Below are 27687 nucleotides of genomic sequence, written 5' to 3'. Positions count from 1 at the left end.
CACAATCCCACTTACGATCCTCATTGGACCTTGTTGTAGAGTTACGATAACAAAAGTAAAACATAACATAACATTACATCATCGATAGGGAGTTTGAACACCTTTGTATTATGTATCTTACGAGGAGATTCAATACATTTTTCCCCATCCCCTCTGAACCACATAGATGAACTATGGCTGGTAGTTTTCCCCCTACAACCAGGTAATTCAACTGCTAAAGACGGCATCTGATGAGCCAAATCTATCACCTATATTTCGCCACCTAAATGTAAACATTTACCTTAACCTGTTCGAGGCAAGAGGTGCTACTGGTACTGTGGTCTTACCAAGGAGACAATCCCGACTGGCTATCAGCGAACGGACGAATCTCATGCAGCTCCTGCCCTGGCTGGCGAACAAGGGGTCAGCGGACACGTCGATGGGCCGGCAGTCGCCCGTCAAATCGTCGTCTTCTGGCGAGGGGACCCCCTCCCTGCAACACACCAGCGGCATCGTCTCCCCGTCCACGTCCACTGGAAAAACAATGAGGACAATTGACGAACAGTAGCGGCCTCCTCCTCCTTCCTCTTCTTCACGCCACGACAGTGCGTCTCTCGACATTAGCACACTCGATATACGCCGGTGATTGCGTGGCGTTACCGAATTCATTCCGCCCTTAAGAGAACGAGGGAACATCTTGGGAGGGATGTTTTTACGTGGCCCCATCTCCCTCGCCCTGTCTCCCAAGACGGTGGGTGTATCATGATACAAGTTTTTCCACCACCGTTCGTCACCCATGGCTCGAAGCTTCGCCTACTTCACCTTCCTCTTTCTTGCAGTGGCATAAACGTGTGAAAACTTTCCGCGTCTATTAGAAGTATGTCGACCATCACCTGAGGGGTAATTGATAGATAAGGTCGTGGAGCAGCAGCCCCTTTCCCTCACATCCCTAAAGGAACACTTAAAAGGATGTCAAGTGTTTTATCTCCCCTAATCCTGTTCGTGTATCCGCCATACTAAGATCTACTACGTAGATCAGAGAACAAGAGTGTTAGAATGTCACGGGTTTCACAATACATCCGCCATTACGTGTGTCTGCACTACTCAGTTCCTATTGACTTATCTATTATCCTCTTCCTCCCCCCGCCTCTTCTACCCGACCCCAACCTTCCGTACAGAGGACGGAAACCGCAGAAAACACCGAGTGTGAACGGATGTCTCGCAAAGACTTGCAGACCGGAAAAGAAAATTCGCTTCGATATATACAATAAATGTGGGAAACCCCGGAGGCCAGGTCCCAGGAAATTGGTCTAACGAAGAAGATGACACAGTCCAGGGTACTACTGCTGAAGAAGAAGAAGAGATTGGCAGCAAAGACGACGCGGTCTGTTCTGGACAAGTTACCCATCGCACACACATCCTTGCGCGACTCTTAGGAAAACGAAGCACTTTCGAGGTGGTGAAGCAGCTTCGAACAGGACAGAGCGAGCTGGAGTATACTGTAAATAGGCGAGGGAGATTACATGGTAAACGAGTCGAGGTGTCGACAGATGAAGCAGCTTCGAACAGGACAGAGCGGGCTGGAGTATACTGTAAATAGGCGAGGGAGATTACATAGTAAACGAGTCGAGGTGTCGACAGATGAAGCAGTTTCGAACAAGACAGAGCGGGCTGGAGTATACTGTAAACAGGCGAGGGAGATTACATGGTAAACGAGTCAAAGTGTCGACAGATGAAGCAGTTTCGAACAAGACAGCGAGCTGGATTATACTCTAAATAGGCGAGGGAGATTACATGGTAAACGAGTCAAAGTGTCGACAGATGAAGGAGCTTCGAACAGGACAGAGCTAGCTGGAGTATACAGTAAATAGGCGAGGGAGATTACATGGTGAACGAGTCGAGGTGTCGACAGATGAAGCAGCTTCGAACAAGACAGAGCGAGCTGGATTATACTGTAATTAGGCGAGGGAGATTACATGGTAAACGAGTCAAAGTGTCGACAGATGAAGCAGCTTCGAACAAGACAGAGCTAGCTGGAGTATACAGTAAATAGGCGAGGGAGATTACATGGTAAACGAGTCAAAGTGTCGACAGGTGAAGCAGCTTCGAACAGGACAGAGCGAGCTGGATTATACTCTAAATAGGCGAGGGAGATTACATGGTAAACGAGTCAAAGTGTCGACAGGTGAAACAGCTTCGAACAGGACAGAGCGAGCTGGAGTATACTGCAAATAGACGAGGTGTCGACTGGAGTAGTACACTGTGGAACTAACCTGCAGCCTCGGGCGTGTGGACGAGGTCGTGGTCGAGGAACTGGCCCCACTGCATCACCAGGAGGGTCAGGTAAGGCAGCGGTTGTCGCTGCTCGCCGTCGTGAAGCATACGACTCACGTCCCGCGGGGAAGGCAGAACTCTGTCACCCGTTCGGCCCTCACCACGCATGGCGTCCAAACCTGTGGATGAGGCATTCTCATGTACTAAAGAGTCCCCCCCACACCTGTAGCGTTCTACAGGGCCCCCACACCTGTAGCGTTCTACAGGATCCCACACCTGTAGCGTTCTACAGGCCCCCACACCTGCAGCGTTCTACAGGGCCCCACACCTGTAGCGTTCTACAGGGCCCCACACCTGTAGCGTTCTACAGGGCCCCACACCTGTAGCGTTCTACAGGGCCCTACACCTGTAGCGTTCTACAGGGCCCCTACACCTGTGGCGTTCTACAGGGCCTCTACACCTGTGGCGTTCTACAGGGCCCCACACCTGTGGCGTTCTACAGGGCCCACACCTGTCGCGTTCTACAGGGCCCACACCTGTCGCGTTCTACAGGGCCCCACACCCGTAGCGTTCTACAGGGCCCCACCCCCGTCGCGTTCTACAGGGCCCCACACACCCGTCGCGTTCTACAGTTACGGGCCCAACAGGACGGCACAGATCTGGCGCCTCAGCTGCTCCCAACCTCGTCATCTCAGCTGATGGTGGCGTGACGGTGGGGCCTGAGGGAGCAGCGAGGCTACGTGGGGGTCGGCTGTGAGGTTGCAGAAGGGCGTGGCAGGAGGAGGAGGTGGTGGCTCCTCTCTTCTTCCCACCCACCGCCAAGCAAGAACTAGAATGCTATGCAGTTGTGAAGTAACGCTGCATGAAGCCTGACAGGATAGAACTAGCTAGGGAAAATTGCCATTAGAGAATGTTGTTACACTATCGCTCTCCGCGCCACAACTCGTATTACTTAGTGAGAAAAGAGAGTGAATTAATGAAAGCACAACTGTATTTCGTGTTCATTTAGGAGATAACCAAATAAAATCGTTCTTGTCTATATACCAAATGATGAAAATTCGGACAATAATTCATTCCAAAGTTTAACGCATCCATTTTCCATAGACATGTCCTTGTAACTATTTTTCTATTTGAATTTCAGAAACATTTTAGCCATGTACTTCGTCGAATCGGTCATGATGTTTTAAGCTTTCATTACGTCACAGCCAAGCTTAAGCTTATTATGAGAAACGGAGTCCAACATCATCATCTCCATACGTCGTACTCTACGAGGCAAAGAGATTACATTTTGTCGCTACTCTCTGTACTTGTTCCAGCCATTCCTCATCTCGTAGTCACGAAAAATCTTACCGTCCCTACAGGAGGGCCGACTAAGGAGGGCATTAGAAGCTCCCTCCCCCTGCTGGGGTAACAAGACCTCCTGCTGAGGGAGGGCGAGAGTCGATGGGGCCGTCCCTGCTTCTGGGGGGGTAGCAGGAGGTTGCAAATTGGCAGCAGACTCATAAGCTTTTAGGCCTAGTGTCCACCAGTCGAGAATCCTATACCCCAGGTCTGCCTTTCCTCCTCTAAATGGCTTCGTCACGTCTTAACACCAAGACGACCAGGACTGCTGGAGGAGGCCGGGTGGCGTTGGGGTGGGGGGAAAAGGTGTAAAAAGGGGGCGCTGGTAGGAGACGTCAAGCGCTGGCCTGAAGGAGACACCTGGTAGGGAGTAAAAGCAAGTGGTGGAGGGTGGCTCCACTGCTGGTGGTAGTGGGTGATTCACGTCGTACGGCAAGAAGGAGAGCAGAACACACACACACACACCATCTCATCTCGCAAACTGCTCCCCCACACATACACACTAACATCTAGCAACCCCCCACACACACATACTACATCTCGCAACCCCCACACATACATCTCCAAGCCCCCCCACACACACTACATCTCGCAACCCCCCACACACACCATCTACATCTCGCAACACCCCCCACACACACATACTACATCTCGCAACCCCCACACATACATCTCCCAACCTCCCCCCACACAAACACTACATCTCGCAACCCCCCCACACATACTGTCATATGCTTTTTCCCACCCCCACACACACACACCTGATCATCGACTTCCCTCCCCCACGTAACTGCTGCTCACAACACCGTGTTGACAAGGTCCCCCACCAGGGCGCTGGGTGACCATCACTTGAACAATGTCTTTTCATGTGTCGTCCCCATAATTTCCCTCCCCCACACCCACACCCACACTTTGTGGTCGGCCGGGCAATTTGCTCACTCGACCGGGGCAAGAAGGCGTGGCAAGGGAGCCGTGGAGACCGGGGGAGGTAGAGGCGCGTATCCTCCGATGACGCGACACACGACCGAGACGCGCACCAAGAGAGAGAGAGAGGCCCTCCCTCCCGTCCTTCAACGTGGCAACCACCTCCCTCCCCCGGGAAGACCTTGAAGCTGCAGACGCCGACGGAGAAGACCCGACCCGCATCCTGTACCCCAGCGGGTGAGTGTGGAGGTCCTGGGAGATCCTTGCGGTGGTAGTACAGCCCAGGGCCCCCACGACCCGTCCAGCGAGAAGGGCGTAGGTGACAATACAGGCGTTCCCCGAGGGCGTTGCCTGGTTCCACCACACACACAAGTCTCCAAAGGGCTCCTCACTCACGCTGCGGCGAAAGGCGAAGGGTCGCAGATCAGAAGGGGTGACCTTTCCGGTAGAAGGAGAGAGAGAGAGGGGGTGGAGAAAGTGGTGCAACTAGAGGGGAGAAAAAAAAAAAAAGGGACTGACCTGCAACACCTGACAAGGTGAAAGGTGGGTACAACACACTCTCCTGCTGGCCGGAGAGCACATATACAGAGCACTGTGATCAAGCCAGCTGGCCTGGGGTCACTCTCCTCCCATACCCCACCCAATCTACCACAAAGCTAAGCTAATATACAGAACTGGCCATCATTATCAACTACCAGCCTTCAAACCCATGAGTAAAAATATTCAGGACTAAATGTAGCCAAAGACTTCCTCCACTAATAAACATACTAACACACTTTTCTCTAACGACACACACACACACACACCACAGACATCTCGCCACACCACCACCACCACAAAACACCACCTTTGTACATCGCGCCAACACCACATAACAGAGCTGCACCAGTCCCATACCAATGCAGACTTCGACCTCAACACCCACCGCCGTTCACACCTTATATAACGCGCATCTCAAACTACTTTCCATTCCCACCGTCTCTCTGTCCATGTTACTCAATCTTGTATTTGTCTGCACTCTGATGTCATACTGCTCAAAGACTCTGATGTCACAGACACAGCTCAAAGACTCTGACTGATGTCACAGACACAGCTCAAAGACTCTGATTGATGTCACAGACACAGCTCAAAGACTCCGATTGATGTCACAGACACAGCTCAAAGACTCCGATTGATGTCACAGACACAGCTCAAAGACTCCGATTGATGTCACAGACACAGCTCAAAGACTCCGATTGATGTCACAGACACAGCTCAAAGACTCCGATTGATGTCACAGACACAGCTCAAAGACTCCGATTGATGTCACAGACACAGCTCAAAGACTCCGATTGATGTCACAGACACAGCTCAAAGACTCCGATTGATGTCACAGACACAGCTCAAAGACTCCGATTGATGTCACAGACACAGCTCAAAGACTCCGATTGATGTCACAGACACAGCTCAAAGACTCCGATTGATGTCACAGACACAGCTCAAAGACTCCGATTGATGTCACAGACACAGCTCAAAGACTCCGATTGATGTCACAGACACAGCTCAAAGACTCCGATTGATGTCACAGACACAGCTCAAAGACTCCGATTGATGTCACAGACACAGCTCAAAGACTCCGATTGATGTCACAGACACAGCTCAAAGACTCCGATTGATGTCACAGACACAGCTCAAAGACTCCGATTGATGTCACAGACACAGCTCAAAGACTCCGATTGATGTCACAGACACAGCTCAAAGACTCCGATTGATGTCACAGACACAGCTCAAAGACTCCGATTGATGTCACAGACACAGCTCAAAGACTCCGATTGATGTCACAGACACAGCTCAAAGACTCCGATTGATGTCACAGACACAGCTCAAAGACTCCGATTGATGTCACAGACACAGCTCAAAGACTCCGATTGATGTCACAGACACAGCTCAAAGACTCCGATTGATGTCACAGACACAGCTCAAAGACTCCGACTGATGTCACAGACACAGCCCAAAGACTCTGACTGATGTCACAGACACTGCTCAAAGACTCCGATTGATGTCACAGACACTGCTCAAAGACTCCGATTGATGTCACAGACACAGCTCAAAGACTCCGATTGATGTCACAGACACTGCTCAAAGACTCCGATTGATGTCACAGACACTGCTCAAAGACTCCGATTGATGTCACAGACACTGCTCAAAGACTCCGATTGATGTCACAGACACTGCTCAAAGACTCCGATTGATGTCACAGACACTGCTCAAAGACTCCGATTGATGTCACAGACACAGCTCAAAGACTCCGATTGATGTCACAGACACAGCTCAAAGACTCCGATTGATGTCACAGACACAGCTCAAAGACTCCGATTGATGTCACAGACACAGCTCAAAGACTCCGATGTCACAGACACTGCTCAAAGACTCCGATGTCACAGACACAGCTCAAAGACTCTGATGTCACAGACACTGCCCAAAGACTCCGATGTCACAGACACTGCCCAAAGACTCCGATGTCACAGACACTGCCCAAAGACTCCGATGTCACAGACACTGCCCAAAGACTCCGATGTCACAGACACTGCCCAAAGACTCCGATGTCACAGACACTGCCCAAAGACTCCGATGTCACAGACACTGCCCAAAGACTCCGATGTCACAGACACTGCCCAAAGACTCCGATGTCACAGACACTGCCCAAAGACTCCGATGTCACAGACACTGCCCAAAGACTCCGATGTCACAGACACTGCCCAAAGACTCCGATGTCACAGACACTGCCCAAAGACTCCGATGTCACAGACACTGCCCAAAGACTCCGATGTCACAGACACTGCCCAAAGACTCCGATGTCACAGACACTGCCCAAAGACTCCGATGTCACAGACACTGCCCAAAGACTCCGATGTCACAGACACTGCCCAAAGACTCCGATGTCACAGACACTGCCCAAAGACTCCGATGTCACAGACACTGCCCAAAGACTCCGATGTCACAGACACTGCCCAAAGACTCCGATGTCACAGACACTGCCCAAAGACTCCGATGTCACAGACACTGCCCAAAGACTCCGATGTCACAGACACTGCCCAAAGACTCTGATGTCACAGACACTGCTCAAAGTTATAAGAGACTAAACATTACAGAGTATATAAACCTTTACCGTTTACTGCCTGGACTGCTCCGTCAAACATCCAGCATAACGATGACGAAAAGAAAAGAAAAAAATCGCTGGCATCTCTTCTACAATGACCCCAGAATCGTTGAACAGAGCCGACCATAGCAATACACACACACACACCACCTAAGTCATCAGACATCCCACCCGTTACCTCTACAAGCACGTTCACACCTATCAACAAACACCCCATTAATACCAGTTGACCCCAATGGGGAAAATTATTCCACGACTTTAATTACTTCAATGATCCTCACCTGGCTGTATACACTCCCATGGGATCCGTTTCCACTCACTTCCCTGCAGAGCGCCACACACTTCCCTGCAGAGCGCCACAATGCACACCATCTGTGCCAGCAGTTGCAACACACCCTCGTCCCCCACTATATAAGAGTCCTTCACAACACTCACCATAACCTCTGAAGGCTGGACCGCAGCCAACCACATAACCAACCAAACCAGGACATCTCATGTGTTTACAGTCCCTTCCTCTTAATCTTGTCTCAATGTCACAAAGAACCAGCCAGCCCCATCCAGGTAATCCAGTCCACAAAGTTTCTCTGCCACTCTGTGCCACACTGTGGTAAAGTAAACGGGAATAAACTAACCAGTACTTATGTCCTCCAAATTTATCTCCGTTAACTCAAAACACAGACTTCCCGACATTTCCAGAACTTCCATTCTCTTCAAAAAATCTCTCTCCAGCGTCTTCTCGGCTCGGTCTTCTCTATCTTCCACACATGTTGGTTGCTGGAACATGGAAAGGGAACATGCAAAAATAATCATCTGTCCTTCTTACACCGCCTATGAGGTGGCACCAAACACCACACCTGCTGCCGAGTCTCTCTCTCTCCATCACCTGGACCTAATGTGATTCGTCCAGAGGAAGCCAGCGTACCATCCTGGCCAATTATCTCGTTCCAGAGACCTGGTCTGGTCACCACAGCCTCGTCCACACCTGTACAGAAGCGCCCCCCACGTTCCAGCCACCAGAGATATGTGAACCTTCAAGTAACTGTGTGTAGGCCAGCATCATATTCCCCTGGCTATTATAGGCCACGGTCTTATTCATTTTTCCAAATATCTAATTACTTGTCATTATCAAAAAAATCCACAAACTATATATATAATGTTTTGGACAATCTCATGTTTACCAAATGGCGTCCTAGCTTCGTCTTTCGGTGTATATCAACTGACTTATATTTCTCTCTTGTGTCTCCCCTGATGATGTGATTATTACACGAAAGTGCACTTGGGAAATTTTCGTGTTTCATTTTCCCCATGGACTCATAGGAATATATATATGTACCATAGGCACGCCAGCAGTGCTGCCTGCGCGACCCCTCTCTCCCAGCCTGTAGGAGGCCCACAAGGAGGACACTGTCCCAGGTTGTAGCTGGAACAGGACCAGGAACCTTCCTTCCGGTCTCCTCGCGAGCCTATTATGGCATACACAAAAGCCTGGGCCATTAGGACAGTTCCTTTAGAATTTTAAATCATCTGTCCCTTTGTCCCGTTGCAGAGGGAGGGCAATGCCCCACCCCAAAAGAGCTTGCAAGCGACATGTAGTTCATTCCCTTGTACTTCATAAATTCGAATAGATTCTCAAATCAAGCAAGCGTTATCGCTAAACTGGTCAGGACTACCCAAACTCAAAAAAAAGTATACAAAGGTGCTTATGTAACTCAATTTTCTTTTTGGAACGCCCTTAAACCACAAGATTAGCCATGCTAGTCTCCTAACGCCAAATTGGAGGGCGGGAGTTACGTCAACCGACCGCAGTCGCCTTGCTAGGCATGTCCGCCAACTTACCTCATCCCGCTCTTATAAACACGGTTCTTGAAACCTCGACTGACGCACATTTTCCACTCATTTCCAAATGAATCTTAAGACACACACACACACTGTAGTGGTGGTGGTCTTCGTCGTTGTGGTACTAACCATCTTCGTAAGCGGGCGCCAAATAACGGACGAACGGGATCATAGACTCGCCCCATTTCGGGTTTTGGAGGTTGTTGCAGGAGCCGTCGATGGTGCGGTATGTCTGGGAGGCGGAGCAACGCGGCGGAGGCTCGGCAGCCTCGCACTGCCTGGGCGTCCTCACCTGGCACATCGACTGGTCCAGGAAGGAGTTCGCCTCCGTCAGGGATTGTTGCGCGTCTTGAACGGCGATGTTGTTCCTAGAAAAAAAAAAGAAAAACAAATATAACAGAGAAAAGAAGAGAAAAAACAAATATATCCTCAAAAAAAAAAATATGAATTCAAAATCCAAGTTTAAAATGACTTTAAAATGAATTTCAACCCCACGCCGGACTTGACCGACCTTGATCTACTGCAGCTGGGGGGAGGGGTAAAAAAAAAAAATGCATTGGTGATCATCATTTTGGTTTTTTCCCCATCTGCCGATGTGTTAAGTCAAGTGTACAGAACTTCACTACAAGAGAGAGAGAGAGAGAGAGAGAGAGAGAGAGAGAGAGAGAGAGAGAGAGAAATATGGTTGTGGAAGTCTAACCACACACTGGGTTCAGACAGCTCTCAGGAAACAGACCTAGTCCACTGGACCAATATCAAAAGCTTGTGGTATACATAACATGTCCAAGATGTGAAGCTCTTACTCTCACGAAATTCACAAAACTAAAGGAAAGAAAAAGTAGAATATCTAGTCAAGCAAAATCACTATTGTGGATGTAACTATGGAAGTCATTGCCTTGAAAAAAAATTTAAGTATACACAATAAGAATCCAAGTCTTTTAGATTTCAACACTAATGAATTTTGACCATACTGTTGGTTGAGACAGATCAAAGATTTTATTATATAATAAAGCCACGAGAGGTTCCATTAACACCAATGGCATCGCTGCGTTTGACGACGTATTTAACAGAGCTTAACTTCTCTTTAACTTTTAATGGAACTTTTTTTTGTATTTGTTCTACCGCACAGAATGTCTGCCTACCCTTTCAGCATCTTTAAGATAATTTCTCTCGTGTCACAACAAGCAAGCAAGCAGCCTCACTCAAACCCCTTGTATCTACCACCTAACTTAGCGTAACCTTCCCCCTTGGTCCGCCCCATTGCTAATCTATCGACCGTTTCTGTGTACTGCCTCCCTCCTGCTCACCTCACCCTACTTAACTTTACACCAAGACGTTCCGTGGCTGGGCTGTGGCTTACGGTGGTCCTCAAGACTTGCGTCACGGTCATCTTCAGCGGCAACGAGAGGAAATTAACGCCTTCCTATACATCAAAAAAATATAATACCAACGCTAGAAAACAGCAACTAGTGATTACCAGCCATTACGAAGCACAGACGCTTAACACCGCCAGCAGCCGATGCATCCTGCGCAGCGCGCAAACCAACCCACCTTTTCCTGATGCATCCTGCGCAAACCAACCCACGTCTTCCTGATGCATCCTGCGCAAACCAACCCACCTCTTCCTCTTCCTGCGACAATGTCCCCGTGACCACGACACATCATTTAAGACCGGGCGGTCCCCTCTCAAGGCCGAAGTCTCCCGCCACACGCCACACCACGTCTGCCTGGGCGACACGCGTCCGCTCCCCAGTACTTTTTCACGCATGCGCTGTGCTAGAGTACTATGCGCGCGCGCGCATGCGCTGCGCTGGAGTTCTACTATTTTACGAGGTAGCGCGAAACTAACCATGTATCCGACCTAACCATTAAAACGTTAAGTTTACATGATATCCAGCAGTCCTGTCCAGTAAGGGAAATTTAGCAAGTACATAGTAATCTTCCAATCTCTCATCCAAGTATAGAAATAATAAAGCCATTTCTTATGATTAATATAAACTACAATGACTATTCCGAATACAATCCAACATCAGACAACAGAGCTCCAATACCCAGAAAAACCCGGTAAACAAGTGTATATAACCTGCCATATTCCAGCTATATGGCGCAATTTACAACTTATATATAACCAGAGGGTGTATTCGAAGTGGCATTCAGCGCTGTGCCCAGTACTGAAGAGGGACGATCATTGCACATCCAACTAGATTATTTAAAGTTAAGTGCCGTGTTAGCCAGTAATTGGCTTGGGACCTGCTCGCGTGACGTCCAATTGTCTAGAACCATCACACTGGTCGCCTCCCGAATTTATTATACAAGTTGTCTTACGATTTATCCTACAGGGTGGCTATCAAACTCCCAACCAGTGTATATTTTAGCGATATATATATATATATATATATATGTTTACCAAATGGCGTCCTAGCTTCGTCTCTTCGATGTATATCAACTGACTTATTTTCTCTTTTGTCTCCCCTGATGATGTGATTATTACACGAAAGTGCACTTGGGAACTTTTCGTGTTTCATTTTCCCCGTAGACTCATAGGAATATATATATATATATATATATATATATATATATATATATATATATATATATATATATATATATATATATATAATTTTGGAGAACATTACGGCATCTTTCAGATATCACATCCACGTTTCATTTTGAATCACGCAGGCAATTTGACAATAAAGACGTCTCTTATCTTCCATAACCTTTGCATCTAGCGTTTATTTCTGACCAGGTATAGTTTAGACTAAACAAATGATCAATTCAATGATTAAAACAACAGTGTTCATCATTAGATGCAAGACTTTTCTTTCTTATAAACAAGTAAAGTCACTTTTAAAGTCAGCAGAGTGGAAGTTAGCCAGGAAGTGTTTACGACCATTTGCTAGCTGCGTCTCTCTCTCTCTCTCTCTCTCTCTCTCTCTCTCTCTCTCTCTCTCTCTCTCTCTCTCTCTCTCATGCGGATTACCCTTCCTAATGAAAATAACCATCAGTTTCTTATCTTAAACAGGGTAATCTTTGAGGTAATGAAGGTAATATGTCTCCCATCCACTCACCTTGCATCTCTCTCACACACCATCAATTTCCAGTTAACCCATGACAACACTGGCGTTCCGGAAAATGAGGACCCACTCACAGCTGGGAGGGAGGGAGGTAGGCGAGTCAACACAAGATCTATGTTGTGCGTTACCTGTGGTTGTGGGCGAGGTTGTAGACCAAAACCCACTGCGCGTTTGTGTGTGGGAGAGGAGGAGGAGGAAGAAGAGCAATACTCCACTGGTGTGGGAGAGGAGGAGGAAGAAGAGCAATACTCCACTGGTGTGGGGAGGAGGAGGAAGAGCAATACTCCACTGGTGTGGTGTGGGAGGAGGAGGCAGAGCAATGCTCCACTGGTGTGGTGTGGGAGGAGGAGGCAGAGCAATACTCCACTGGTGTGGTGTGGGAGGAGGAGGCAGAGCAATGCTCCACTGGTGTGGTGTGGGAGGAGGAGGAAGAGGTAGTTTTAACCCCCATCCCATGTATTGGGAGGGGGAGCATCACTCACCTTGTACTGTGGGAGCGACACGGCCATAAGAGGCACGACAAATAGGAAGGCAACCAAGATGGATGATCCAGGTGTCAACATAGTGAACAAGAAGAACGAGTTCGAGACTTTTTGACTTACGTTCTCGTCAAAAACTTCGAGGCCTCCAACAAGACCCTTCCCTGGCAGGAGGCGGACCGCTTGGCTTCCAGCTCTGCCTTCCTGAAGGAGAAGAGGAACACGGAGCTCTGCTCCAGCGGTGGCGTGATCGCCACCGGAGGAGGTAACCCCACCGGCTGATCCAAGGACAACTGCAGCCCTGGCTGAAACGCAGCCGCCGAAGCTCCCAGCCCCGATCGTAGCGCTGTCCACACAACATAGGCACAGTCAAGACTCGTGTCCATCATACGTGTTAAAAATCTTATAATGAGATGATCAAAAATGACTTTTTTGTTACTGTGGTTCCATTCTACCATGTGTCTCACGCATGACTAATGATGACGACTCCAATCCCCCCTACGTGCAAGAGTGTCCCAGGTTAAATCAACTGCATCTAAATTTCGTACTTTATTGTATGCATTTCTTTCCACTTTCTTTTCTTAAAACTCGTTGTAACAACAGCAATCAATACTTGTGACATACAGATCCACGAAGCCTTTGTCTATACCAACACCTGAGCACAAAACCTAACATTACACAAGGTAACTTAATGTTTAGCTGTATAGCCATGATCTTCAACGTTCTTCATCATACCTCCTCCTCCAGTTTCCTGGTCGATGATCTCTTCAGCGATGGTGAGGCCGAACTCGAGCGCTTCCGTGAGGTCCACGGGATCGGAGACGACCCTGATGGCCAAGTCTAGCGGGTCATCGAAAGCAGCAGCAGCAGCAGCAGTACTCAAAACCTGTGCCGGAACTGGGCTTCCCTGCTGTCCACCCTGCTGTTCCGGCCCGCCCAAGTTATGTAAGACACCTCGCAGTGGACGCAGGTTGTCCAGCTGAGCCCAGATGGTGCTCGCCACACAGAGCCAAACTAACCACCTGGAGTGAAGAGGAACATGGGTTAATCATAGTCATAAGCGGTGACCCGCCAAGTTAATTTTATCTTTACGCCCTTTATCAAGGCTCAATCATGATGACCAACTGTATCGTTCCAGAAGCTGCTTCTACATGCAAGAGACCAAGTTAACATACCCCATAGGCCATTAGAGTCTTGGGCCTCGTTCCCTGGAAGATATGATCGATTTAAAAGAATTAGCTTCTGGGTATCGGTCAGTACAATGAACGGGAATTGAGCGAAGCTAGGTTCTGTATATAAAAATTGAAGCGCCTGTATCTCCAAGTGGACAAATATAGCATGAAATTTGATGGTCCTTTTTCTTTTTCGTAATTATGTATTCTCAAGTTTCGCAACAAAAACTTAGTTCTGCTATTCGAATTAATTTTTAACATCACAAGTTACAACTGTTATACGCCCTCTGTCACGTCTTATCCAACATCTCTAATATAGAAAGCACTGGGCCGTAAGACTACAGTTTACCGGGGGGGTAAAAAAATTCAACACTCCTCAAGTTCCACGAGCTAATGAACCAAGTATCATTGTTCTATTTAACGAGAAATAGCCAGTGGGGGTATAAATGAATAAAACATTCTTTTTCACACCCACTTTCTCCAGTCCTTATTCCCTGGTTACTCTGTCGTTAAAGAAGGCTAATCCAAATGGAGTTTAACCGAGCTCAGCTATCCTTACAGCCACCCACCCACACACACACACACACACACACCAATCCTCATCCTCTGCCTCTCGTCCAACTGACTGTAACTCCATCCTTCACACACCAAAGACGCTGACAAGAAACCATTAATAAAAGACACGATGAAAATATTCCCGTACAGTTTATGAACCATTTGTGCAAACGCTGTCTCACAACACCGCAAAAAAAAATGACAATGAGAAAGAGAAGAGAGAGAGAGAAAGAAAGAGAAAGAGAGAAAGAAAGAAAGAAAGAGAAAGAAAGAAAGAAAGAGAAAGAAAGAGAAAGAAAGAAAGAGAGAAAGAGAAAGAGAAAAGAGAAAGAGAGAGAGAGAGAGAGAGAGAGAGAGAGAGAGAGAGAGAAAGGACTCTCAACGCTAGTTAGTAATCGTATTAATCATCAGTTAATCAGTAGACAGTGCGACCCGAGGATTAAACACTTAAGATTAATCCCGACCTGACCCTTAGTGACCAGGCTATCAATCCCTTCTTCTCCCAAAAATACACACACACACGGAGTCCCTACGAATGAAGAAATCCCTTCCCATTTCCCTTAAGAGTTTCAACCATCCTACCACCCTAATCAGCTAAGCTCAAACAGTTTCTATAATCACAAATGTAAAAAAAAAAGAAATGAATACTCAACATTTCACAAGATTCCCACATCACTTAACATCTCGCGAATATACACACACACAACTTCGTCAAAGTTTCCCCAAATACACACACTTCATTTTCCAACGAGGGTGCAGTGGGGGATTTTCGAACCGTGCTAGTCCAGTCCTGACAATTTTTTTGGTCACCTCTTGGTAAAAGAGAGTGACTTTGTACCTTCCCCACCCTAATCTGGCTCACGGACGCGAACCGTACACCCATGGGTCACCCCGGTAGCATGCCTTCTACACTTCCTACACCGCCGGCTATAGATAGCCCGGGGCAAGTAGTCCCCTAAATGCAGATATCAAAGGCCATCTTATCTAGGAGATATATATATATATATATATATATATATATATATATATATATATATATATATATATATATATATATATATCCTATGAGTCCATGGGGAAAATGAAACACGATAAGTTCCCAAGTGCACTTTCGTGTAATAATCATCCCCTGATGATGTGATTATTACACGAAAGTGCACTTGGGAACTTATCGTGTTTCATTTTCCCCATGGACTCATAGGATATATATATATATATATATATATATATATATATATATATATATATATCCCTGGGGATAGGGGAGAAAGAATACTTCCCACGTATTCCCTGCGTGTCGTAGAAGGCGACTAAAAGGGGAGGGAGCGGGTGGCTGGAAATCCTCCCCTCTCGTTTTTTTTTAATTTTCCAAAAGAAGGAACAGAGAAGGGGGCCAGGTGAGGATTTTCCCTCTAAGGCCCAGTCCTCTGTTCTTAACGCTACCTCGCAAATGCGGGAAATGGCGAATCGTATAAAAAAAAAATATATATATATATATAGGAAAGGTACCCAATTTACTGACCAGCTCGTATGGACAAGATGAACAGATGGGGTTCACCTCGGACAGACGGACGCTACTAGGATTCGAACCTGTTCGCGGGCTCAGTCCAGAGCAGGCCTGTGTACGACAAGATGAGAGCAAAACTAACACCTTCTCCATAAATATCAAAAACTTAATCAAATCTGTTTATATCGTATGTTACGCATTAGCGGCAACAGCTCCCATGGCTATTTATATACCCGTTCATAAGGCGAAAAACCTGAATTTTATGTTGAACTTGAATCTTTAGTCGTCCGAACATACACAACTATAAGGTATCAGTTGTTCTAAGAGCATCAGACACGGGAAGAGACAAACGCAAAGTCCCAAGAGTTTATTCCCAGGTTTTGAACACTTTGTGACCAAGGGCAGCAAAAAATTTTTTAATTACACATTTGACGAAGCAAACTTTTTGTGGAGTTAATTACACATTTGTCAATGTAAAGAAAACTTTCTGTGGAGTTACTTGAAACTAAATGGGAGCCTAGGAACTCTCAATACTTCAAAAATTTCGTAGAAGTTATGAGACACACAAACATACGTATGGTTATCCCAGTATGGCCTTTGCCCGTCGCTTACGCATTACCAACGCCAAATTCTAAAGCGTCTATGGCAACAAAAATAAACACGACGACTTTGTTTAGATATCTAAACGATGGTTTATGCTTAGAACTCGTATGCACCCAATTAAAATATGTGATTTAACACGCTACTTCCAGCCATACAGTTGATAAACGTTTCATAATTTAGAAAAGCAGATTACATGAGAATGGGACGACTGTTTCGAGACTCAGAAAAGTCTGCACCAACGCCAGTGTATGTACAGAAAAACCGTGCTAGAATGTGTTCTTCACAATGCAGAGTTCACTACATACTCCATGGCAATGCCGTTCAAAGACTTGCATTACAAATTATTGAAGTACACAAGGATTGGGCAACAACGAACCATGTACACACATGGCAAGTGAAAGGGTTGTAGAAGTCGAACCAGAATGACTGGATTATATAACATGGTGTATCATTATCCACAAAAATCGAGGGTAAGGGAATTTAATGTATTTATCAAGTTCTAACGTACCAATATGTGAGGGGAAACTCGAGAAAGCTCCGTCATGGGTTATTTGACTATACCTGTGTTGTGCTTAAACACATTACAATCGTGTTAAAGGGAGTTTGATGAAAGTGAAATCACAATCACACTTTCTTAGATTGAGGCATCTTAGAGCAATACAAATGGCAATTATTTTCGGCGTGAAATTTATAGTTCTTTTTTTTAATCAACTCCCTATTGTATGTAGAATCCTTGACCGAGTGTTTTTGATGCTCTATTATCGTAAATAAAGCTATTGTTATACATTTCCCAATTCACGCACTTTGTCAATGAAAAATAAGACGTTAGGCATTTTGATGCATCTGGTAATCCATGAGTCACTGTTTTAACTTTCCATCTGGAGCAGACAGCTTTCCTGCTTTGTGTGTTATAAAGACAAGAGAAGATCGGGCATATACACGCGACACGGAAATCCAGGAGAACATATCAAAACTGCCCTGAATTTCGAAGCGTAGATCACACGTCAAGTGTGTATAAACACACTTTGGTCGACTGTAGGGTAGTTCAAAGTTGGTTACGCCTTACTTAACCCGCTTAGCTTCGTTGCAAGCCTTCCCGTCAATGCCTTTAGATGATCCTCCCCCCACTTACGAAGCGAGGATCCCAGCCTCATCATAAGTTTCTCAAGACACAACCTCGCCTGGAGCAACCTCCACTTCCTTCTCCTCCGGAGCGGGAGGTGGACATACTGCGTTACAGACCGCTTAGGACAACGCGAAGCCAAGGCTAAGAAACTCTGCGCTCAGTTCGAGCAATATCCGCTATTATTTTTTTTCTCTTTTTGACCCACAATATGGTATTACAGACGGTAGAGAAAACTAATGTACCAACAAATGCATATACAACGACTAATAGACCCAGGATCAACAATTCTTAGCTTCGAAACTGCAATTACTTCATTCTATAGAATAATTTCTATTCGGGCCTTCCTTTATGCGCGTCATTGTATTGAACGAGTTCAGGTGTATTCCCATCTGCCACACATCTCCAGGAGGAGGCAGTACTAACTAACATCCAGACAAGAATCGTAAAATACCACTCAAAGAGATCACTGAACTCTCCCATAATAGAATATTATAGATGTTTTAAAAATGGAGGTGTGTGTGTGTGTGTGTGGCCAACCAACTCAGATGATTTCTCAAAACATTCCGACCCTCTTAATGTACACTGGGATCACGGTCTGGCCTCACGATGCCCCACCATCTTGCAAAACCTATCCCAGTAAGGACTTTCCCCAACCCTCCCTCACTCCCCCAGTGCCATACACCAAGAGGAAGACCCCTATGCAGTCTATGCCTCTAACAGGAAGACCCCCAAGCAGTCCATGTCCCTAACAGAAGACCCCCAAGCAGTCCATGTCCCTAACAGGAAGACCCCATGCAGTCCATGTCCCTAACAGAAGACCCCCAAGCAGTCCATGTCTCTAACAGAAGACCCCAAGCAGTCCATGTCCCTAACAGAAGACCCCCAAGCAGTCCATGTCCCTAACAGAAGACCCCCAAGCAGTCCATGTCCCTAACAGAAGACCCCCAAGCAGTCCATGTCCCTAACAGAAGACCCCAAGCAGTCCATGTCCCTAACAGGAAGACCCCATGCAGTCCATGTCCCTAACAGAAGACCCCCAAGCAGTCCATGTCCCTAACAGAAGACCCCCAAGCAGACCATGTCCCTAACAGGAAGACCCACTCGCTGTGACTGATGGTCGCCCTGTGCATGGACCACCATCACTGGCGCCAATTACATGACATCTATCGAGGAGGTTCTCCAAATCAAAGACAAAAGAGAGAGACTAAAATCCCTCTGGCTCATCTTCAATTTGAAGCACCAAGAATTCCCACCCTTACAGATCTTCTTTGCCTCGGTGACCATGGGAAATCTACAGACGAAGCGGTGCTCTTAACTACGATTTTGCACCTTTAACATAATAAGATACGCGTGAGGATCAACGCAAGCAATGGCATCCATACCTAACCCTTCACGGAGGGTTAATAACGCGATCCATCGTCAGAAATACGTCTGGCAAAGGTAAATACAGCTGCCGAGCCGGTACAAGCAAACCCTAGACTGATTCACTCTTGAGGCCAATTGGGTTTCAAACTCTCCCTTTCACTCCGGACCTTCAACTGGGGGGGGGAACTGGGGCACACACTCATTTTCAGTCGTGACTGTACAAACTGCACCCTCATTAATACTTGCAACTTGCATAGCGTTGCAGGGGAGGAACAGTTTGCAGAGACTTTGCGATGCTATGCAGTGCCTCTTCCTCACCCGAAAGGGAGGGTTACTGCTTGCTCTGCATCACTTGATTCCTCATTCACGACCCCGCTCGCTGGTTAGCCAGGCGGGTCAGTAATGAAAGTCGTCAGTTCCCGTGAACTCCACACTTCCCTGCACGAGATCCACTCGCTCACTCACGTAACGGGAAGCAGCTACATACGGAAATCTCTGGGAGGAGGGAGGGTAGGGTTCGTGGAAGATGTGCAGGGTGCGTGTGTGTGGGTGGGTGGGTGTGTGGGTGGGTGGGTGTGTGGGTGGGTGGGTGGGTGTGGGTGCTGCTGGGGCACCCTGGATCCAATGGCGGTAAGTAACGCGTTTTTTTTTTTTCTTTGTGTTTAAACGCGCAGCCTGTGCCATCAAACTCCACACACACACAGAGGATAATCATGGAAGGGGTTCTGAGCTCGAGGCTCAGTTCTAACTTCATACCACAGAGGCGTGCTCCCACCAAATTAGAATCCAACTTCTCTAAAATATTCGAGATCACAAGACCAAAACAGCTATTCTCACTACACCTAGAAACTCTTGGAATCTAATTCGAACAGATATTATCACTAAACCCTTTCGATTCTTTCTATAATTCGAACAGATATTATCCCAACACCCTTTTCAATCTATAATTCGAACAGCTATAATCACTAAACCCTTTTGATTCTTTCTATAATTCGAACCGCTATCATCACTAAACCCTTTTGAATCTATAATTCGATGAGCTATTATCACTAAACCCTTTTGAATCTATAATTCGAACAGCTATTATCAAACCCTTTTGATTCTTTCTATAATTCGAACAGCTATTATCACTAAACCCTTTTGAATCTATAATTCGAACAGCTATTATGACGACACCCTTTGGAATCTTTCTATATAATTCCCGAAAAGTTTTTTTTCCATATCTTTATACATTCTTACTGGTACTAAAGGGAATAAAAACACACGAGACTGTTAGAGAATCGGACAGAGTCTACTATTGGATGTGATGTGCCAGCAGAACTGACCAACTTTTGACTGACATAACCAGTCAAACTCGTAACAAAGGAAGAGGAGGGGGTCAAAGGTTAAGCAAAACCGCTTTCCCTTAAAAGCAAGAGGGTCCACTTTTAAGCAGTTTTTAAACATGTACAACATCTTCATAAACATTATAAAAAGAGTCTGAAGGAAATCCAACATTGGACAGGGGATGCAATCTGCTTCACAATTACATACTAAACTGACAAGCGTCCCTCCTCAGTCGCCATATATCAATTTGTATCAAAACTACACTTGTTACTCAGGGCAGCCGATCCTCTCCCACACAACTAAGGCGTCTTTCACCACACTCAAGTCTCCCTCCCTTAGCACCAGAGGTTAGGACGTTGCACGGGTCGGCCTCTATATATACAATTACGACCCATCCCTTCCTCCACCCTCCACACACACTCCTCCTTGGCAAACCCTGTCTACAGGGGTCTACAAAATTTGAATAATGCCACTGCCCTACCCCGACCAAGCACCTGCCATGCCTACAAACCCCTTTGTTAGCTTCCTTCCAGCGACGTCCCAGACGCAGACTTAACGAAAAGGGTCGGGTGCGTACGCCCACTTCTTTTAGTCTACTACGGAATAATTAAACTGTCCAAGGCTCTTTTAAGGGTAATTATGGTTCAAGAGCAACAAAGGGTCGTGCCCTTAGTCCCCAAATACCTGAGAATCCATTCCGCGTAAACGAGAGTAGCTTAATAATAAAAGTTCTTTGGCAACATCTACAGGAAAACAACCCATCTTCAACGTAACCTAGTTATTCACAGACCCAAGGCTCTTCGCCATTGGTCAGAGCGCGTACACAACCCAACCAACTTACGACCGAGTGTAATATTTAATGAAGATTGCACCCACTCCAGTCATAACTGCACCGCTAACCGCACTAACAATGCCGGAGGTAGTTTCGTGGTCAGACGCCTCCAGCAGGAACTGGGCGAAAAGGAAAGTGAAGCATCCAGATAGAGGCGAGAGAGACGCGCGCGCGGTCTGGGTTCCAAGCGGGTTTAAGACACATCAAAAGGATCAAGTATAAAGGGTTAGGCTTACTTAGCTTCCTGTATACCTTCAGCGTTTCCTACATACAAACAAAAGAGCTCCTCAACTCTATATATAACTTAGCTTCCTATATATGTTTAGCGTTTCCTAGATACAGACTAAAGAGCTCCTCAACTCTCTCTCTCTCTCTCTCTATATATATATATATATATATATATATATATAGTCATCTTAGGGAACTTTACAATACTCAGAAATTCGAATTTATATTGTATATATTACTTGTTGCCAGAGATAATGACTTGGCTCTTTCTTAAGAACCTAACGATCGCCATTCTAATGCCATTACACACGATTTAGTGAAGTTTCACGAACACATGTTGGATCCAATGTTGCCTCATTTATAAATACCTGTGTCGCAAGGAAAAGTAGACACTGACAAGAAAAAAAAAAAAAATATAGCAATTCGTGACGTCCGAATGACAAGAAAAATACTTGGGAAATGAAATATATATGCAGACCAGCTGGCAGTCCCGGGCCCAAAAGTTATGCAAATTAGTTTATATTTGGCTCGTTTCTTCCTCGCGATGCACTAACCCTGGGTTTACGACGAGGTAGGAGAGAGTTTCCACACGACCTAAGCTTGGATCGAAAGGAGCAAACCTTTGGTTTACACGTCAGGTAAGGACGTTTGGCTCAAAGACAACTGTACACTTTCAAAAGACACTCAAGTTCTGAAGTTAGACAATACACACTGCAAAATTTTGACCCATTGTTTCCCTCCCATAGACGGCAAAACTACCAATTCAAGGCATAGGAATAGTCCAGTGCACTACGAGGCTACAGATAAAGGCATAGGATACTATATTGCACTAGTAAGGTGCCTTTAAAACCCATAAAAAACAAATGTACCACAACACCACTAGGCTGGACACAGTATCTTTCCATTAGTAAAACCCTTCCCACAAGTTGAGTTCAATTACCATTAACACTGCAAGTCAGCTCCACCATGACTTCACCTCAACAAAGACTGTGTCCCCATAACAATGACTTGAGAGCATGATGCGAAACATCTTCCCTGGTAATAATTCCTTGTGAAAGTCTTGTGCAAGTTTTTATGTACGTTTTCGAAGGGGGTCGAGTCTAAAATTTCGAAGGGGGGGAAAATGTTGGATCTATCGCGTTGAATACACCTATGAAATGTGAATAATAATCAATATTTTATTTAACAATGATGAGTAGATAAAGACTAAAAAAATAATCAGAATATACAAGATTAATCATTCTAAAAATACGACACAAAAAAAAACCCAGAACTTTAAGAAAACCTTGCGCAACTTAAAAACATCGATTTTTCGCGTTCCAAACTCGCCGGTGTGTGTGTGTGTGTGCGTGCGTGGAGAAGGTCTACTAGGCTAGGCCTGCCAGGGGCTTCAAAAGCCTCACGGCCGCCCGAGGCCGTAATTTAGCTTGCTATTTGTCAGGTCAGTTGGGTGGAAAAAAGACATAACTCCTTGTACTAAATTTTCTCCCCTCCCCGGCTTCACCAAAGTTCTAATTTAACGCAAACATCAAAGGATATACAAATAAATCAAACATCCCAGTGTATCTATATATCTCTAAATTCTGATATCAATTTTCCACAAAATCTTTGATTTGGAAAATTAAGAACTTATTTCTTTCCCAAAATACCATTGACTAAACGTCCATTAATTTGTAGATTATCCCAACAACCATTTCATAACCGTACCATTAATTTTTTCTTCTATCCTTTTTCATACTCTTCCTCGTACTGTTTACAGACACAGCAATTCACTAAGAGGACTTACACTGCTGGCGCTGCCGGCCGTAGGAGCAAGCCACACCAGTCCTGTTACATCTCTGTACCCACAAATACTCATCATGTGGTGTTAGATCCTCAACACCTGAAGAAAGTGTTAGAGGAATTTTCCCTTGGTGGGCGTAGCTTTAAGGTTGACCGCCTTAAATGACCGTGATAGTTAACTAGGCCTAAAGGACAGAGACGCGGACCCATCCTACATACAGGACAAGGCATTTTGAGTGATGTGGTCTCTGTAAAAATCATTTATAACACCCTGAAGATGACGGTAATTATTCTCTTTCTTTTTTTCTCAGCTGATGGAGGATTAACGCGACTCAATCCTCCCTCCTCGTTGATAGGCCTAAAGCCTAAAGACCTAACAACCCTACACGAACAATGGAGGACTGACTTTGGGTAGACAACCCAGCACGTATTACCACCTCCTCCTCCTCCTCACGTCTCGTTTCTGTCACTCTTCCTTCCTCACCAGGCGCCCAGTCGCCCTCCAACAAGGACTTTTCGTGTTTTGAACTCCCCAAAATCATTCTCAAACCCTTGGGTTAATTTACTTCACGCCCCAAAGAAGTCAAAGAAATTTTTGTACATTGGTAATCAATTTTTGAGAGCCTATATACATACAAGATTTATCGATTGCATATAAATTTCTCAACTTCTATGGGGCGTATAAACTATATATCTATACATTTTCTTTTTTACCTCACAAACCACCACAATCAACTTATCCATTACAAACCCCACCACAGCGTAGACACAGGAGCGGATCTGTGCAAGTTGTGGCACACTCCAACCACACATTCGACCTATATATATATATATATATATATATATATATATATATATATATATATATATATGAGCTGTTGCCGACATGAGCGAATGCCAAGTCTCAGGTGTTGGAAAAATTTCTATACCAAAATTTTACGACTTAAGAGAAAAATCAGACGAAATTTTCATTAGGTTATATTTTGAACGCTTCAGCCACATCTACTGTAATCTTGACCATGCAAGAGGTAACAAGGTCCCCCAGTTGTTACCGGGGAAGCCAATCAAAGTAAAAAAAATTGCGTGTCAACAATTTAAAATATGTTGTAAGTTAGCGGCTACAGCTTCAAATCACTTTACGAACGCCATAAATTTGTTTTTTATATTCAACATTTCACCATCAGATCACCTTTCACGGACACCTTGCCTTTCTCTATGCATTACAGAATGGAACATGGCAAAATAGGCAACCGGAAAATTACTCTCATATCAAGACGTTCGTGACTTCGAGATCATACTGTACAACTTCACTATCATGACACAAATCTCGCACGATAAAAACTCATTCTCGAGTCTCATCTATATAAATCTAAGTGGAAAAGGCCGTGAAAAACATTAGGCCCGTAAAGGCCAAAGGCCTAGTGAATTTTGACCTGTCGCGCAGACACCATACCAAAGGAAAATATAAAGAGAAGATCGAAGACGAACGCGGTTTTCTTCGACTGGCCAACACACCAAGTCTGTCACTTGGCAACTCGCCCGGAGTCTTTTGTTTTGATCGCCTTCTTCTTCTCCGGACTACACTTTCACCCGAGGCTAAGACTCCATGACCACCTGCTGGGGGTGGATATCGGGCCTCTTCAACTCACTCCCGTCCAATGAGAGGGGACACCCCCTCGCCGGCCGGGTTGTGTAGATGACAATGAAAAAAATAAAACAAGTACGCAAAATGTAACTTCCAAAAGCAGTTAAAAGCAAATGCAGTAACTGAGTAATTGGTTAAGAGGTGGCTTACCCTTCCATCGAAGACCCTGAACGTTCACGTTTTTTTGTAGGGATATATATATATTACCGTATTAACCACATTTCTATAGCATGCAAGCATATAAATCGCTTTCAAAACACGTGAGAAAGTCTTGAATGACTATAACATGAGCTAATCACTCCTAGTTAATATTATGATGGGTCATTACTCACTCCCACACACCCTCACACACACACCTTTTTAAAGATTCAAACCAAAAGACCAAAAGCAATACCATTCACAGGGGAAGGGGAGCTAGGGGCCTTCGTGGTTGATGTCCAATGTGTAACCACAATGGGAATGGCTGACAACCCCCTTCCCCCCTTAAAAAAAAAAGGTTCAATCAAAACCACCCGAAAATCTCAAAAAAAAAAAAAAAAACCAGAGTATCAACCATCAATTCCTAAAACCAAACTATATATATATAAATCGACGACATTTCGACAGGGTTCATCCAATGCCAAAACCCCCCCAAAAAAACCCACCACACACACACTTAAAGACGTACATACTAACTAATAAGAGTCATAAACTACCACAGAGTCGACGAAAGGAATAAATAATTGCCCATAACAATTTGTCTTTGATGGCGTCCACACGAGAGACCAGCACTACTTACCTGACAACAGCAGAAGAAGAACAAGACATTTTCGGTGTCGAGAGCACAGCAACGGCGCTGGTAAGCGTAGAGACAAGACACAGGTCGTACAAGAATTCACGGTCGGGAGTGTGCGTGTGTGTCTCTGTGGTAGCCACCCACACACGAGTGAGACGCGAGCTGCTACTGCACTGTATTATTGTGGTCTGTGTGACCAGCTCTCCCAAGCTCCGCCCACCACGACCCAGCAAGACCCACCACCACCTCCTCCTCCTCCCATCGCCGATGGCTGACCCAACCACCCCCCGCGCGCGCGCGCTTCCACAATTGCTCAGAACCATCACTTATACATGCTATTAAACGCCTTCCATATTCGCCACAATCACTTTCTCCCACCTCACTTGTCAAGTCGGTGTTATGGGGGTAAAAATACAGCTGTCGAGGGATCATATCGTCTCTTCTCTTATCCTTCCAAAGGTCCAAACTTCATCAGAAATTCAATCGATCTCTGGTATTTCCTTAAAAAAAAAAGAACTGGTTATTGTAATCCAAATTTACCACAATTTTGCAAGCAAGAGGGAAACGATGAATGCCGGCAATCGCGTGAGCGAAAGCAAGCGTTTTTTTCCCATAATGGATTCGATAGTTTAACATTTATTAATATTGTCAATATGATCTTTGGCTCCTTCAGCTTCGAACACTTTCATTGACACAGACAGTGAGCCATGTTGTGGATATGTCAGCTGTTGTCTTCAAGATCCTTTGTTTGAAAAGAAGGAGGGAAAAATGAAAAGGTTCATATAAATTCAAAAGAAATAGTTCATGTACATTCCCCCTTCTGGGGAAATAACCCACTTATATACACTGGCACACACACACACACACACACACACACACGTATTCAAGAATGAAAATATATATATATATATTTAGTACTGTGGGTCTTGAAAAGTAATACTAGGATGTGGACTTAACACACATCCTGTCTCAACCCCAATCATATGCCATACGAACACAGGCAAAAGCCAGTGGTGCACTTTCCTCCTCCCACACTTACCATGCCTTATCTATAGATACCTTTTTATCTTTCATATTAGTTGATTGGTTGGTTATATATAAGCTCTAGGCCTAACGACTTGCCAGGGCTATCAACACCATTGAACAAGTTCTGAATCACCATTCGATCCTGAACTCCTCCATGTTAAGTTAATGATGAATGCCATTTAAAAGCGTACAATGACCAGTTCATGTGTGTACAGTAAATAATACCGGATGAAAATAAATGTAATTTTGTTTAATCGGCGTCAATGTAATGTGATGATCAATGTAACAGTGTCGGATGAGGCCAAGAAAGTCTTACTCATCGTCTGTTCTTGACTCTTACATTTCAGGTGTTCATATGATTCAGCGCACGTAAGCCAGTGTGGGTGTAAGAAGACATCATCTCCTTTCCCCCCCCACAACCTATCACTTCCACAAGGGGCGGTGAGGTTGTAAGCCCAGGCCAAGATCTGAACTGCCCAGACATGATATATCATAACCCACGTCTGATCACTGAGTTTGGAATATGATCGCAGTAACAAGTCTGGGGTAAGTTAATCATACCTAACCACCCAGTACATTGTTAAACACCCCCCCACACATCTTGTCTATATACAACTTTCAGAAACTCCAGCTGTGAAATATCAATAAGACATTGAACAGCAAATTCATCGGGTATTTCATAGTGAAAACCCCGCA

General features: G+C 45.5%; 1 protein-coding gene across 4 annotated transcripts in view; it reads right to left on the bottom strand.

The window, feature by feature from the left end:
* LOC139765841 (salivary peroxidase/catechol oxidase-like) overlaps positions 1-27427 on the bottom strand; it is a 45186-nt gene extending 17759 nt beyond the window's left edge. For 2 of the 4 annotated variants that reach the window (XM_071693672.1, XM_071693673.1), the window contains exons 1-6: positions 25969-26181; positions 13785-14071; positions 13173-13395; positions 9623-9861; positions 2253-2432; positions 327-512 (exon numbers count right to left, since the gene is read on the bottom strand). In XM_071693672.1, the coding sequence (XP_071549773.1) occupies positions 327-512; positions 2253-2432; positions 9623-9861; positions 13173-13395; positions 13785-14071; positions 25969-25997 (1144 nt within the window). In that variant the 5' untranslated portion in view covers positions 25998-26181. Of the gene's footprint in view, positions 1-326; positions 513-2252; positions 2433-9622; positions 9862-13172; positions 13396-13760; positions 14072-25968; positions 26183-27331 lie in introns of those variants that run through there. The other 2 variants (XM_071693674.1, XM_071693675.1) reach the window with 2 other exon arrangements.
* Positions 27428-27687: the final 260 nt, after the last annotated feature.

The sequence above is a fragment of the Panulirus ornatus genome, chromosome 56, assembly GCF_036320965.1.
Source record: "Panulirus ornatus isolate Po-2019 chromosome 56, ASM3632096v1, whole genome shotgun sequence".
NCBI classification, from domain to species: Eukaryota; Metazoa; Arthropoda; class Malacostraca; order Decapoda; family Palinuridae; genus Panulirus; species Panulirus ornatus.
This window is presented reverse-complemented; position numbering and strand designations above follow the sequence as displayed.